This window comes from Marmota flaviventris, chromosome 19, assembly GCF_047511675.1.
Source record: "Marmota flaviventris isolate mMarFla1 chromosome 19, mMarFla1.hap1, whole genome shotgun sequence".
NCBI lineage: Eukaryota > Metazoa > Chordata > Mammalia > Rodentia > Sciuridae > Marmota > Marmota flaviventris.
In genome coordinates, this window is record NC_092516.1 from 35,134,449 (window position 1) to 35,150,246 (window position 15,798).

Consider the following 15,798-nt stretch of genomic DNA (forward strand, 5'->3'; position numbering starts at 1 on the left):
TCTGGTGATAGGATGGTCCTTCCAATAATTAATAATGATAGCAATTAATGTTCACCGAGGAGTTCCTCAGTGTCAAGGCAGAATTGGACTTTATTAAATTTTATTCTCACATTACATTGTAGAATTATTTTTATTTTCCCATTTCACAGATGAGCAAACCAAGGCTTTGAGAGTTGAATTGCAGAGATAGTGCACAGTGCAGCCAGGTCTCAAACCCAGCTTTACCTCCAGGCTAACCTTGTCTCTGCTGTTCCACACTCCCTTAGCAGAAAGGCTAGAGTGCAAAGAAATTCCTAGAAAGGAACCATTTTTTTGCTGGCACTTTCTCTTGCACCTGTCTGCCCCTCTGGAATCCCTCAGGAGAGGGGTCTTGGAGTCCGGAATTCTGGATCAGTCTGGCATGCATTGCCTGTGGGCCAGGTGTGGGCTAGTCCTAGTGTGGGCTAAGACATCCCTGTTCTAGCTTCTGAAAGGACCCATAGCCCCACATAAGCCAGACACATGGCTGCAAATGTCTGTCCATCAAGGGACACTCCATGAGAGTGATCTGTTTAGAATATAGCCCACCTGATTATTCTACCTTAGATTAGATCAAGGAGAAAGACCGAGCATGATTTATGTATAAATCTCCTGCTGCCCATTGCTTCAGTTCTCTATGTGGCTGGGGTAGAGTGGGCAAAATAATTCATGCAGTGATACCTAGGACAACTTTAAACCTGTTTCCCTTGAACCTTGTGTACTTTTCCTGATGTTTCCTACAGATTTCTGCTGGCCATTACTCACTTCTTCCTACTCATAGTTGGAATCTTCCAGCCAAATATGATTAAAAGAGAACTGGGCTCTCATGTTGACAGGTGCCTCTATTTTTAATTGGTAGGACCAGGAGCTGTGGGACATCTGAGCTTCACGGAGATTCTAGACACATCTCTCAAGGTCAGCTGGCAGGAGCCCCTGGAGAAAAACGGCATCATTACAGGTACTTGTTCCTGAGTCCCACAAGAGGAAACAACAAGCGTGCCCTACACAAAGAGGTGGTGACGGTCCCCGACAGAAAAGTGGAGAGTGGGCGCCCATCACGGCCCTCTCGGAATAATAGAAATGTCTGTCTAGCCATGTGGCAGTCACAGCCCCTGGGCCAGGGCCACTCAAAGGTGTGAGTCATTTTACTGTGTGGGCAGTTTGGGGATTTGTTCTCCTTATAGTCAAAAGCCTTAAAAGTCTCTTTGATTAAATAGGAATTGGTCATTTTATGAGATATTTGCTTAGTATTGTGGTAAGGCAAAGGTTGATATTCTGGCCAGAGGGTAGGGGACCTTTCCGTCATTCGGCAAGTGTTCTTTGAAAGCCTGCTGTCTGCAGCAGGTTCCCAACATGCAGCCAGTTAGGCAGTGACCATGATGCTTGCCTGCCAGGTCCTGGCTCTCACCCCACTGCCATGAGTGGCAAGGCCAGAAGAAAGCTGGGGTCACCTGAATCCAAATCCCCCCTTCCAGGCCCTCCCCACTGCGAGAAACCTAAGAACGAGGAGATCGCCTTACCTGTTAGCCTGAGAGGGCTTCTGAGTTGTGCCCAGGAGGCCTGGGCGCACATGGCTGCCTCTCAGTGAGACTCCCCTCCTGTGGTGTGAGGTGCCTCCAGGAAGCAGCTCACCTTTTGTAGGACTTTCAGTGATTATTTTATAGAAGAGGTTTCTGAAAATTGTTCAGGTTAAAGCTCAATTTAAATCTCAGTTTGAAAAGAAAGAAATCTTGGTTTGATGAAACCAGCAGAGGCTTTAGCCTCGGATGAAGTTGGGAGGCCTCTCTTCCACTGTGGGCACTGCAGCTGACCTCCCAGGCCCTGTGTCAACTGTGGACCATGTCACCCCCCAGGGCTATTGAGGACTAACTGAGGCAAGTTGTACTGAGGGGGTGGCCCACCAGCTGGCCCTGAGCCGCTTAGCCACCAGTGAGCAGCCCTTTTCTCTTCCAAAATATTTTTTTGGAATTTTAAGCAAGCCACTTCATATTCTTATTGCTTGGCCACACACACACTGAGTACATATGTCAGTACTCACTAGGGACTTTGCCAATAGCATGGCATATCCCATCAAAGGCTTCTCCTAGGTATTTTGCAGTCGGGCCCTTAGGGTCCAGGTGGTCCCAGCTCTGAGTGAGTCATTTGTCAGCACACATGTCAGTCTGGAGCCTGAGCTGTTCACAACATGACAGTGGTCACATTCTCAGACCCAGGGAACTTTAGCTCCCTGTGGTTCCTGGAGCAAATACCTGCTGTCCACTGTGTCTGAAAACCTGCACAAGGAACCTGCAGCCTACAGATGAGCACAGGTGGCCTGTCACTGCCACAGGGCTGTGATCCTTTCCTCCTGCCACCAGCATCCTGGACGACAACAGTGACCACCCGGGGCACCCTGTTGCCCAGGCACCTCAAAGCTGCAGGAGGCACAGCCTCTACCACTACAGAGGCACAGCCTGCACCCATCCACTTGATAGGAACATTGAGCTAGGGCAGTGACTCCCATGGTCACGTGACCTACAGTGGCCCAGCCAGCACCAGGACTGGCATCCATTCTCTCCTCTGCATCATCAAATGTGGACCCAGAGGTGAACTGTGCCCCTGCCCCATGGGGGAACCCTCTCTCCCCTGTCCACAGCCTCCTGCATGTCTCTCAAAGCCCTCGGCCAAGGACGTTCCTGGCAGGCCTGCTCAGTAGGGCCAGATGACATCAGGGCCTGTGTGCTGACAGCTTAACAGCCATTTAAAATGATGCACATCAAGAGCAGAGTACCCTCTTCCTCCCTCGCTGGCCACAGGTGCTCGCAGTGGGCTGTGTGCCCCTACTGGTGCTGTCCTGCTTCTTGAGCCGTGGGCTCATCTAACTGGGCTTCCTGGATTTTCCTGTTACTTTTTGACTTCCTCCTTCACAGTGTTGTTTCATGCTATATCACAGCAACAGCCAGAAACTCTGCTATGAGAGGATAGGGTGTACAGAGGAGGGCCACACTCTCCTTGGGACGCTGAACTCCATCTGGCATGTGGTAGGAACAGGTGTCAGACACCCTGTGTGTCACCGCAGCAAAGGTCACTGCCCTGGGAGTTCACTGCAAAGAGTTCAGCACCCCAGTGGCCATTCCAGGAACTGTCCCCACCCTAACTCCAGTCTCCTTCCAGCAGCAGAACCGGCGTCTGCCTGCCACTGCCCTTAGGTATGTGCTCCGCGTGCAACTATGTCCACCGAACCCTTCACAGGGTGGCTGTGCTGATCACTCACAGGCCCTGAAGTTAATGCCACCTCAGACATTTTAATGAAGTGAACATATCCTCTGGCCTGCCTTCAAGAAGCCGATGTTTTAAAACCCACTCGGGGTGCCTCAGTCCAGGACTGGGAAGTAGCACTGTCCCAACTGGACTTCAAACCCCTGTCTGTTGGGATGAGGTCTTCTCGGGCACAGGACTGCAGGCACTGAGTGTACAGACTAAGAAAGCCCTCCTGTCTCCTGGCGTGGAAGGAAGTCAACATGGTGGGGATAGGCGGGACACGATGGAGAGCAGGAGCCCACTGGTTAGCATTGCTTTATGCCACAAAAGGATGGAAAATCACTCCGGGGAGTGGGGCGGGGTGTGCATGGCTTGGCAGGGCTGCGTGCAGGTCCAGACAGCTTCAGTCTGGCCTTGTATGGGCACCTCTCAGGGTAACCCTGGCACTGAACAAAGCCATGCTTGCCACCAGTTGAGAAACAGGCTACCAAGGGAGAGAGACTGGCAATTCCTCTCTGCCCAGTTGGCATTTCAAGGCAGTCTGCCGTGTTCCAGAACTCTGGATGAGACTCCTGGGTAGACATCTTGTCTCAGAAGGGTGTCCCTGTCACAGACATGGGCGTAGCCTGCCCTGTCCCTCTGATCTCAGTGCAGTCTCCATTCTCACTTTAAAGCCTGAGGGGGAATAGCAGGTGGAGTAGGTTGAGTTCCCCAAGTTGCATAGCCAAGTGTGGGTGCCAATACTTCCAATTTATGATCAGCTGTTCTTGCCAGCTAATAGGACTTAATGAACTCATTTTCGTATTTTATTTAAACAAATACCTGTAGTTACAAGCAAACGCCTATGGTTTATTGTGGAACTTGACCTTCGGAAGGCTTGGGCTCTTCCAAGTAGGAGTCTGCCAGCCTGCCTCTCACCACTGCCTGGGCTGCTGCCACAGACTCTGTCCCTCTTCTCAAGGGGCCATGTTGTTCCCACCTCGCTGCACGTGGCCTGTGTTTCTGTTTCTGCCCACACTATAAAGCACACCCCATCCTCAGAAACTGCAATGGGTGCCCATGCTCTGTCTGAGCAGTACTATAGAGGAGAAGGTTCCCAAGGGTGAAGTGGATGGCTGTGTCACTGGAAAATCACCCCCTCACCTCTCTGTGACACCTACCCTCAGTGTGGCTCTCAGTGGCACCCCACATAGACTCTCCCATGGAACATTCCAGCAGCACCATGGACGTCTCTGTGTACTGGAGGTATTTTATCAAGTATAGCAAAAGAAAAGCTGTATTTGCAGGCCACCGAGGCCCCCAGAGCCCACGCGCCTCCCCAAGACCTGGCCCTCAGGGCAGCTGATGCTGAAGGCCTCTGCAGGGAGGAGCATGGGCCCCTCGCTGATGGCTTGGTCCTGTGCCCTGCACGCTGTATGGTTGGGGCCCATTGGAAATCCTGCTTTATCAGCCCAGCCACATCAGGCCCCCCTGTGCCTCAGTTTTAATTTGGGGCCAGAATGAAAGGGAAACGCTGAGCAGGGGCAGCCAAGCACCCACCCGAGTAAATTGCCCATCGGACTCTTATTGTAAATTTCAGTGTCTTCCACTCCTCCCTCTGTACACTCTGATTTATGAGGGCCGGGATGCAGACAGACAGTTTGTGATTGGATGCACTGCTCTCTTGTAGAGAATTTACTTCAGATCAACAGAAAATTATTTCTGAAGCTCCTCTGGTCGTTAGTCTCAGTTAGGCAGCCTTTTGGAGCAGGTGGACGCAAGCTGGAGGCTCCGGCCCGGCTCCTGGCGCCCCTCCCCTCTCCTTTCATACAGGGGCACTAGAGCCAGATGAAACAGTCTCTGGCCAGAGCGACTGGGTCCACCCAGCACATCCCCAAAGCTGCACACGAGTGGGAGGGCATCCTCAGCTGCCACGTGCTCACTGCCCTGTCTGTCTGTGGGCTTGCTGTGTCCTGTGCTGCTGTGTCCTGTGCTGCTCTTCATTGTGAGGTCCGGGCTGGCCTTTCTCCCTGATGATGTTTTTCTAGGGCCTTGCTAAGCAGAGCAGGCTCCTTAGTTGTTCATTTGGTTTTTGTTCATATCCATAACAATTTGAACATACCATATTATCAATTTTGATTCTAATAAATCCCAACAATGCTGTTCTTACTAAAGAGGCTGGGATGGCTGTGTCTCAGCTCCACGTTGACCTGATGAGCTCAAGGTCAGGTCATGTGTCTGACCTATGGAGACACATTCTTCAGACACTATGGAGAAGTTGGCATGGGTGGCAGGACATTGTCATGCTGAGGAGAAGCCTGGACCTAGAAGTGCCTCTTGGTTTCCAGCAAGTTCCTGAAGCTCCCTGTACCATTTCCCCTTTGTAAAATGAGGATGGCAGCTTTCCAGTGTCAAAGGTGTGCTATGTGGGTTACATGAGGAGTACTTAGGATGTTCCCAGGGACCTTGTGCACACTCTGTTTGATATTGTTAGTATTCATTATCCTGAAGGTTTTTGTTTTATTAATTGTATAATTATTTCCAAAATTTCAAATTAGCCAAAAAGAAAGAACTAATGAGGAGCCTAGTGATCTTAGTGCTGGTCTGTACAGATGAGCTGGCTGGGCAGCAGGTTAGGAGGGAGAGCCTGAGACCCAACCCTGGGGAGTTGGGAGGAGGCAGTGGCCAGGAGTCAGCAAGCCAGCACTGTGCAGAGGAAAAGGGGACTGGTTCCAAGAGGTAGTGGGAACCTGCACAGAGGAAGGTGGCCCAGGGGTCTACATGGCTGGAGCAAAGACCCACCCAGCCACTGGCCAGTGTAATTCCAGGTATTCTGGTGGCCCTGTGGCACTGTGGCCAGCACCCCTCTGGAACCTTTGTTCTTTTGCTGTTCCTGGATGAACCACCCAGCTTGAAAGTGTCTGGGCCTGCACACTGAGCTTGCCAGATTGCATGAGAACTACAGGGACAGTGAGTAGGGAGCTGGTTTTGACATTAGTCTTTTTTTCTTTTTTTGTTTTCTAAAATATTAAAGTCCCAAGATGCTTTCCTCTAAATTCTTGTTCACCTACAAATGCAACTTTCCAGCTTTATTTATTACTTTCATCAGAAAGAGAAGGAAGTCAGGATGCATCCTGGTGCTTTAGCATCCCCGAGCTTATTGACTGAGGAGAAGGGGGAGCAAGTGCTTTCAGCAATTTTCCTGTATCTTGGACCCAAGAGCTCTTTCCATCACGGTCTCCCTCTTTATTTAAAAGACACATTAAGCGTTCTCTACCCCTCTGAGGAAGGTGACTCAGGCACTAGTCAGATCTCTTTTTCTCCAAGCCTCAAGTTGTGAGAGTTGGATAAATTGTGATCATGAGGCCCTGCAGGACCGAAGAGAGTATAGGGGGAAATTAAATTTTGCTAAGAAAACAGAATATCCAAAAAGGGAAGAAGGAAAGCTAGAAGCAAAACTCACACTCTCAGGTAAAAAGGAACTTTTCCAGGGACAGCACTTTGCAAACTGGAAGAGTGGTCTGTCAATCATCTAAAAAAGGAAAAGGTAGAAGGGATTCCAGAAACCAGATGCAACCCAAGAGCAAGCCATTGGTTTAGAGCACAATATCACGAAAATAGTAGCTTCTTAAAATGGAAATATTGGCAGAATGCACCACACATAACTAGACAAGAGGAGCTATGCGGAGCAAGCAGCTGATGATAATCATCCGCCACTCTTTGTCTACACACCAGGTTCCTGAGGCTCACTGTGTTGGGGAAACACTGCCACTGCAGTGAAAGAAGGGGTATGGCGAACTTCCGTGGGGCACAGAGGCAGGAGCCCTGCTTCATTTCCATTTGGGCAGGGCCATGAATCCCACCGTGACCTTGGCAGATCTAGCTGAACTTCCTCCTTGCCTCAGCTGTCCCAGATCTGCCAAGATAATGGCATGACATCCATCTCAGTCCTCAGGCTGGTGGGGGTCACAACTCAACTCCTGTTTGTCCTTTCAGGCTATCAGATTTCCTGGGAGGTGTATGGAAAGAACGACTCTCGGCTCACGCACACCCTCAATAGCACAACACACGAATATAAAATCAAAGGACTGTCCTCCCTCACCACCTACACCATTGATGTGGCAGCCTTGACTGCAGCAGGGGTGGGCCTGGCCACCTCATCCACCATCTCTTCTGGAGTGCCCCCAGGTCGGTAAGATCCCTGAGCACCCTTCCTGCTCTCATCTTTCCTGTACAGATTCCTGACCCTCAAGGTCAATGGCATTTCCTTGCAGAACCCACTGAATGCCTTGAACAGGGCGGAGTGTCAGCCTCCTGCTGGACCACTCTGGGCAGGAGGTTAAGCAGGCATCGGCTGCCTTCAGCCTCGCTCTCCAGCTTATCTGATGGGGCTTGTCCTTGTCTCTCCTGCGAGTGGGAATGTGTTAAGGGGGAAGGAGAGGTTGCCATTTAGAGTAGGAAGCATAGAGCTTTACTCACTTTACAAGAAGTACAAACTGAGGGTTTCAACAAGAAAAAGGAGCAGGAGACAGTGGGAAGAATGGGCCAGGGGCAGGGGGCAGAAGGCAGGGGGCAGAGGGCAGGGGCCGGAGCTAGGGGTGTGCTTGGCAAGCTGCCCTCGTCCAGCTGGCGCTCCAGTGCCGCCAGACTCAGACCTGTCCTTTTGAAATTCAGGCTATCTTCCTAAATGTTCCACACACTCATTCCAGCTTTAGAAAATTGCTACCCATTTCTTTTTTTCTCCAATTGTAAAGTTTACATTTAAAATAAAGGTGTTTTTGCAGAGAATCAGAAATACATGTGAATGTGAGAAAATGTCACGGGGAGGTCAGAGCAATTCTTTAATTAAAGCTATAAGTCTCTTGCCATTTAAAAGATGTCAGCTTGCCGTATTTGAGAGAAACATGACTGCCTCATATGTAAAGTCTGAAAGACCCACGGGAAGCCACACCTGTCCCCATACTTGCCTCACTTTCAGTTCAGGTTTCATGACCCTACTATTCTCCTGGGAGGGTGGCATTCGTGATTGGAAGATAATACATGACACATAAAACAAAGAGGGTGAAAGTCCTCCTGTGAACCACCGTTTGCTGTCCCATACCTCCCCCATGGTGCCACTCTGGTGCCACTTAGTCATAAGGTTCTCTGTGGTTCTTTGCCACAAGACACTCTGCCCTCCCTGGCCCTTGCTGGAGGAGCGCTCCCTTGGACTGAGCCACCCCCAGCAGGGAACACAGGGGCACGTCTTTCTGCCCATCCAGTCGTGACCCTCACACTGCCTCTGTGCAAAATCCATAGGCCCATCCTGCAGCAGAGTTTCCCCCAGGGTCTGATCTGCAATGACTCTGAGGTCATCAGTACTCAGGCGAAGCTGCTGCAGCCGAATGCCACTCAAGAACCGCTGCTCTGAGGCAGTTCAGCCTTGTTTTAAGTCTTTGACCTACAGAAAGATTCTTTTTCATCTCTTCATTTATCTTACACAAGTAGTCAGTTCCCATAACACATATTTAAAGTGTCTTAAGCCAGTTCCCAAAGCACATATTTGAAATATCATTAGTACTCTCAGAACACTGGTGATGATGTGGCACTGTTTAATTTGTTATAAGGGCTGCACACACCGACGGAGGGCAGCATGGGAAGTACACCCGTGCATGAGTTACCAGGGTTTTATTGGGATGGCTTGGACACTGTCTATCCAGGGCAGGAGACTGGGCTCACTGACCTCCAGATGCCCTCTGCATCCAGCATTACTGTGTCCATGCCACACCTGGACCTGCAGTGGGGCGATCTGGGGGCAAATAGATCAGGCCTGTTAGTCAAGGGTGAAGGGAGTGGGGGCTGCTGTTCTGTGTTTGCAGGACAGGTCACCTACAGCTGGAGAGCCATCCTGCGGCATACCACAGGAATCAGCTGTGGGCAGCATGCTGTGAGGACAGACCCTTCTGGGGAGCTGTGTTCTGTTTGCCCTTCTTGAGGTTCATATCCATTAGTGACTGAGAGCTGAGGAATATAACGAAAAGAGTCTCTTGTCCTCCAGTTTAAACATTTTCTGCTTCAAATTCATTAAACTAGATGCAGAAGGACCCTTGAGATCCTAGAGACCCCGCGTGTGCCAATATTGAACTGATGACCAAGTGGTTTTATTGTCCCTGGCAAGTGCCTTTAAATGCCCCAGCAACGCATGTTAGGAAGTCACTCCTTAGGAACACTGCAGGTAGAAAGCTGGCTTGAATTGAAATCTTCTTTTTTTCATTTTATCCCATTATCTTTCTCTAGGGTATTGTGCATCACCTAACAAATAATACGAAATTATTATATAAATTATCAGATCTCTCATCTGAACACACAGTATTGCACTCGTGAGTTGGAAAGGTTCTTTGGGGAGCATCCCACCCAAGGGTGTCTAGTCTGCGAGACAGCATGAGCCATGGGGAGGCTCAGATGATGGCAGCCTCCTTCTGCGCACACCCACCTTCCACCTTGTCTCGTTGCCAAAGCAACGGAATACAGGCAGAGTGGAAAGAGTTCTGCACTGTCACCTGCATTTGGTTGTCTTGGAAACCAGACCCAAGAAGCCTAAGCCTAAGACCTGAACACCTGCCATGTCATTCTACCTAGAAGCCATCCTTGTCCCTGGCCTCCCTGACCCTCCTTCCCAGGGCATCATGGGAATGATGAAAGAAAGCTGGACACAACACTTAGTGGTTTTAGCAGATGGGAGGAATTACATTCATTCACCCTTTGCTCATTCAACAAGTACTTATTAATTAACTACCATGTCTGTTCAGAAAGAAATGAGACATGTGCCTCCTAGGGCCACTTCAGGTAGCCTGGAGCCTGGTAGATGACAGGCTCAATTCTATCCTGGAGGAAGTTCTGCTACTTTTTACTTTCATTGTTTTGAAAAACAACTCTTTCTTGGTATAGAAACTGGCACAAAACTGACATGATACCTGCCTAAGTCTTGACAGAATTTAACCCCACCTCCCTCTCTCATTCATCTCTAGACCTTCCTGGGGCACCGTCCAACCTGGTCATTTCCAATATCAGCCCTCGCTCAGCTACTCTGCAGTTCCGGCCAGGCTACGATGGGAAGACATCCATCTCCAGATGGATTGTGGAGGGGCAGGTATGTGTCTCATAAAACCAGAAGCTGAAGTTTCCAGAAAGTATCATAGGGATCTGTCCTTGAGGGACGGTTGAATGATGCTTGCAGGACAACCCAATAGCAGCAGCAAGGACATAGGGACAATTGATGTGATTGTGCTTAGAGGAGGAGAAGGGGAGGATAGAACCAACTCAGATGCTGGGGACAGGATGTGCCAAGACCAGGGAAGACAGGGTCCTACTTACTGGGTGATCAAAAGAGTGAGAATAAGAGTTCAAATTCAAGTTGTTTCAAAATAGGTACCCCAAATTTGAAAACCCAGTTGACTGATTTGTTTTTAAACTTCTGCATCACAATCAGCTACCAAATATACTGATGGGATTGACTGTTTAGCACAACTTGTCTGTCAAAGAATATGCATTCATTCAACAGTATTTCTGGAGCATGTTCAATCTCCAAGCACTGTTTTAGGCATGGAGGATTTAGCAATAAGCAAAAACTGATGAGGTTTCTGCTGTAACAGGGAAATGTTCTCTCTTGGGTGGAAGGACCTCTGGTTCTCAGGAAGGAACTCCCAGGTTGGGTTTGGAGGGCAGCAGGAGGCAGCACACAGAGGTGCGAAGTGAATGGTGAGAGAGGGCACAGATCACACGGGATCCTAGAGTGAGCCGTGGGAAAGACTCGGGTTCTGATGCCAAGGCCCACAGCGGTACTGCAGGGCTAGGGTGTCTGTGAGAGGGATGTACTTGGACAGGACCCACCAACAGGGGTGAATACCACAGTCTGCCACTTCTGTGTTCTAATAAAAGCAGGAGAAAAAAGATAAAGAGCCAGATTACGAGAGCAGTAAAGTTTCCGAGCGGTGATTGTCTGCAGTGAAACCCTAGTGGCTTTAATGCCTGCACTGGCACTGGGTGATGGTAAGGCTGTCACTCCTGGAAACTGGCCATAAATCAGGATGGAGTCCATCCACATCTTAACAAGTTTCATCAAGCAGACGTTTCTGAAAACCTACCTAGGATCCTCAAAGTGTGAACCATGTACATGGGATCAATCCATAAATGATGCTGGAACATTTATTTACTTAGAAATGTAACAATATGTCCCTGCATCACATCTAATCAAGAAAATCAATCCCCAGTGGATGAAAACCAAAATAATGGAAGTTAACTTTGGAAATCTTAGAAGAAAATGTAGAAGAACCTTGATATCTTTTCCTTTAATTACCAATTATCCCTGTTATTTTTAATGTTAAGATTTTTCTTTCCCTCTTTTATTTATTTATTTGCCTGCTATCTCTTTCCCTGAGTTTTATTATGGAAGTATAGGGCTATAGGGTTTTATATATTCAGTATGTTGCAGCCGCCTGCTGTCATTATTCTTTTTTGAGCCCCAAATTCATCCATCTTTAGCCTGGGCAGTCTTTCTTGTCCTGGGCCCCCTTACTGGAAGCCACCTATTTTTGGTGATTACTTTGCTTTCTGAGGCCGCTCAGGCCCAGCTTGTACCTTCCTGCCCCAAGCTCAGGTGGAGCCATCCCTCCATCTGATAGGCCTTGGTTTCATTTAGTGTAGAGGAGTCTTAAAGGACCATAACCTGGCACCAGAGGGATGGGTGATTATTGCTATCAGTTGGTCATTGGTTCTAGACCTTTCCAGTGGACAGAAAGAAGAAATGATATTTTTAAAAATATGATGAATACATGGGCTGGGGTGTAGCTCAGTGGCAGAGAGCTTGCCTAGCATGTGAGGGGCACTGCCTTCGAGTCTCAGAACCACATGAAAAAAGTAAACAAATAAAATGAAGGAGTTGTGTCCATCTACAACTACAAAATTTTTTTAATGATGAATACATATCAATATTCTCATTCCAGTTTTTAAGATTATTATTCCTGAATTTATATATTAAATATCATTTTTCTTATGCTAAAATTGTGTTTTTTAGAAACCCATACATAAATATTTATTCTATGTGACTATTATATTAAGAGTTTCAAAATGGTGATTTTAGTAGTGTAACTATCAAATGCAATTTGAGTGTTTGTCTCTAAGATACATTTTACAATGCATATACAGTCAAAACATTGAGTTCTAAAGTCATGCTGTGTAACTCTTTCTTTTTTTTGACTGTGTAACCACCAGCTTAATAGAGAATAAGTGAATTTGTTTCATGTATTTCATTTTTGTGCTTCAATTTTTAATGACCAATTTCTTTAAAAATTATTTTGCTTAAAAGAACCAATAAAAAGGAAAAAAAATCAAATTATTTTCTTTAGGAATATTATTAGAAAAATTTTAAATTTATTTTGGAGCATATAATTCATTCATGATCTCAAAGTCAAAACTGTTTTTTAAAAAGTCACATTCAGAGAAATTTATGTTCACCTTAGTCCCCCCTTCACCCTGTTTCCTGTCTCTCCCATAGATAGCTACGTGTATTAGGTTTGGAATTAATCTCTTTTTTCCCCCAGCAACATAAGCAAATTCATATATTCATATCTCACTTTCTTACATGGAAGGCAGCATCTTGAACTTCACACTCCTCGTGTGACAGCATCCTGAAGCTCACTGGTTATCCATGTAGATGGCTCCCTCGATACTTCCTGTACTTCCATGGACAGGTCTCCCCAGAGGGCATGCACTGGGGATTATCTACTTAGCTAGCCTTTTAGTTGGGGGCACATTTGGATTGGGTATTCATTTTACATCACTGCCCTCACAAATTAACAAACACTTATTGCCTTATGCAACACAAATGTATCATAGTTTTATAGGTCAGAAGTTCAACACGGGTTTCATGGGCCAAACTCAAGGCATCCCCAGGGCAGGGTCTCTTCTAGAGGCTCTGGGGAGGAGTTCACTTTCAAACTCATGAAAATGTTGGCAGAGTGCCATTTCCCTGTAGTTGCAGGACTGAGATCCTGTTTATGAGGATCTGTTAGCTAGGCCATCCAGCTGCCACAGGCCACCGTATTCTGTGCCTCATGGTCCCTCCCCAATTTTCAGAGTCTGTTACAATGAGTTGAGTCTCAGACTTTAATTCTCCCCTCCTTCAGCCTCGTCTCTGGCACTCTTCTTCTTTTAAGGACTCTTCTGCTTGCTTTGGATCTACTTGGACAATCTCCTGGTTTAAAGGCTCTTAACCTTAATTATGTCTTCAAAGTCTTCCGCCAGGTGAGAGAACATACTCACAGGTTCTAAGGAACAGGTATGGACATATTTGGGGCACATTATTTTGCCAGAAGATTGTTTTCAGCCTTTGCATGATAATTTTATATTTTTGCCACTGAATCTTTGGGGTAGCTTCTCAGAATTGAGATTTCTGGATCAAACAGTGACTGTACATGGAGATTCTCTAGACATTGCCAAATCCCACTTCTTGTAGAAGGTGGTAATATTTTGCATTCCCATGAGAAATATGTGTGTGTGTGTGTGTGTGTGTGTGTTTGCCATGCAAAAAAATAACTGAAGTCTAACTTAAGAATCTTCTCTTGCTTGCTTTTGGATTTCTGAGTCATAGATAAGAAGGTTTTCTTCACTTTCAGATTATAAAGGAATTCATCCCATTTTCTGCCGCCACTTTTATGACTTCATTTTTATATAGAGAGCTCCATCCACTTAGAACTTGTCCTTATATATGGAGTGAGGTATGAATCCATTTGCAAATAGCTATGTAATTGTCCCATGGCCCTTTTATAAAATATCCACTTTTTTCCTCCTCCTGATTTGTAACATTAAATTCCATATACACTTGGATCTATTTCTGAACTTTTTATTCCATTCTATTAGTCTAGTTATTCATGCACTAATTCTACATTGTTTAATTATAGAGGTTTTAAAATGTTTTACTATCTTGTAAAATCTTCCCAGGGCCCTGCACGCTCGCGCATGCACGCGCACACACACACACACATCCACTGATTGGGATTTTTAGAATTTTCTCAGTTGCTCTTCTTGGTCCCTCATGATGCTGATCCTTTCTGTCCAGGAACATGGTATGTCACCCCATTTGTCTAAATCTACTGTGTCAGCTCCTTTCTTCTTGTCACAACTCTGGAGTCCTATTTCTAACTCCTCTGGGCTCTCAGAAGAGCAGGGAAATTAGGGTCAATGAGTATTTCTGAAAACTGCCATATAAAGAGAAGGGCCTGGGATCCTCCAGGACATTATTCTTGACTTGTTTGTGAGTCTGATTTTTCTTATCTGTGAAATGGGTCAGCAGGATATCTGTAAGATCATTGTGAGAATTAATTAATGTCTGCATAGTTAACTGCATTCTGCCCTGGCTGCTGGCATGCAGGAACACCAGCTCATCCAGTGCTCACTGTGCTTCTCTGGCTCCTGTTGTCCCATTCTACAGGCAGGACATAAAGCATGGAGTTTCCTGTCTGATCCCAGCTGGGCATTTTGCTGCTCAGCCTGGCATGTGGTGCTGCAAGCCAAAAACTTCAGGAATGTTCTTGTTAGTTCCCTTATAACTTTATGTAAAAAATTCACATGGATTGTTAGTAGTAACAGTTTGTTTCTTCCTCTGAAATCTTTACATCCTTTCTTTCTCTTTTTTATTTCTTTTTATTTATTTATTTTGCAACCCTTCTGGAAAGGCAATAACCTCTGTATCATATAAAATTGGAGCAATCATAGAAGGCAGTTTTTTTTTTTTAACTACTAACTTTATAGAAATTCTTTAAGGTATTAGCATCAAGTATGATATGTACAATGTCCATGGAAAGTGTCTTTTGTTACAGCTAGCCTATACTGGGTTGAGACAATTCTTTTCTAGTCCTGCTTTGCTACAAGTGGATTTGGTATTTTGTTTTGTTTCTTGGAGTTTTAAAAATCATAAATAAGTTAAATTATATCCAATTACACTTTTCACTCATTGAGTCATTCACCATTTTTCTGCTTTCATCTGTGGGCAAGATGGTCACATTATTTTTCTAAGGTGTCCCCATCACAGTGTCCTGAGATGACACTGGATGTGATGTTTTTGTTGTTTGATTTTGTTTTAAGTTCAGATTTTTTATCCATGTCTGTAAGTGAACTTGGCTTTTTCTGGCTGTTGGGTGTGGCTTGGTTTTTTAAGATTGTGGTTTATTTTCTCTCCAGTTTCCGTAAATGAATATCTGATTGCATTTGCACAGCTCAGCCAGCGAGGTGAGATGCAGGGGCATGGCTGACCTCGCTGGCACATGCCAAGGACTTTTGGGGGCCTCAGAGGTGCTCAGTGTTCCTCAGTCCTGTCTGCACATAAAACATCAGACCCCCCACATCAGTTTGTGAGAGGCTCAGGGGTGGGTTTAGGGCTATGTTCCATTGTGTGGCTTCCCAGGTAATAGAGTAGATTGAACACCTACCCCTTTGTTGTAGAGCCCTATGTGCCAGGTCCAAGGTGGGACACATGTGCCCTGCCTTCTAGCCTCTCCCTGGCTCTTCCTCAGAGGGTTGAAGGGT

General features: G+C 46.6%; 1 protein-coding gene across 1 annotated transcript in view; it reads left to right on the plus strand.

Moving 5' to 3' along the window:
* Sdk1 (sidekick cell adhesion molecule 1) overlaps nucleotides 1–15,798 on the plus strand; it is an 886,283-nt gene that overhangs the window by 731,734 nt on the left and 138,751 nt on the right. Inside the window, exons 20-22 of the mRNA XM_027956222.2 lie at nucleotides 878–976; nucleotides 7,234–7,425; nucleotides 10,245–10,366. Coding sequence (XP_027812023.2) covers nucleotides 878–976; nucleotides 7,234–7,425; nucleotides 10,245–10,366 — 413 coding nt within the window. The remainder of the gene's footprint in view (nucleotides 1–877; nucleotides 977–7,233; nucleotides 7,426–10,244; nucleotides 10,367–15,798) is intronic.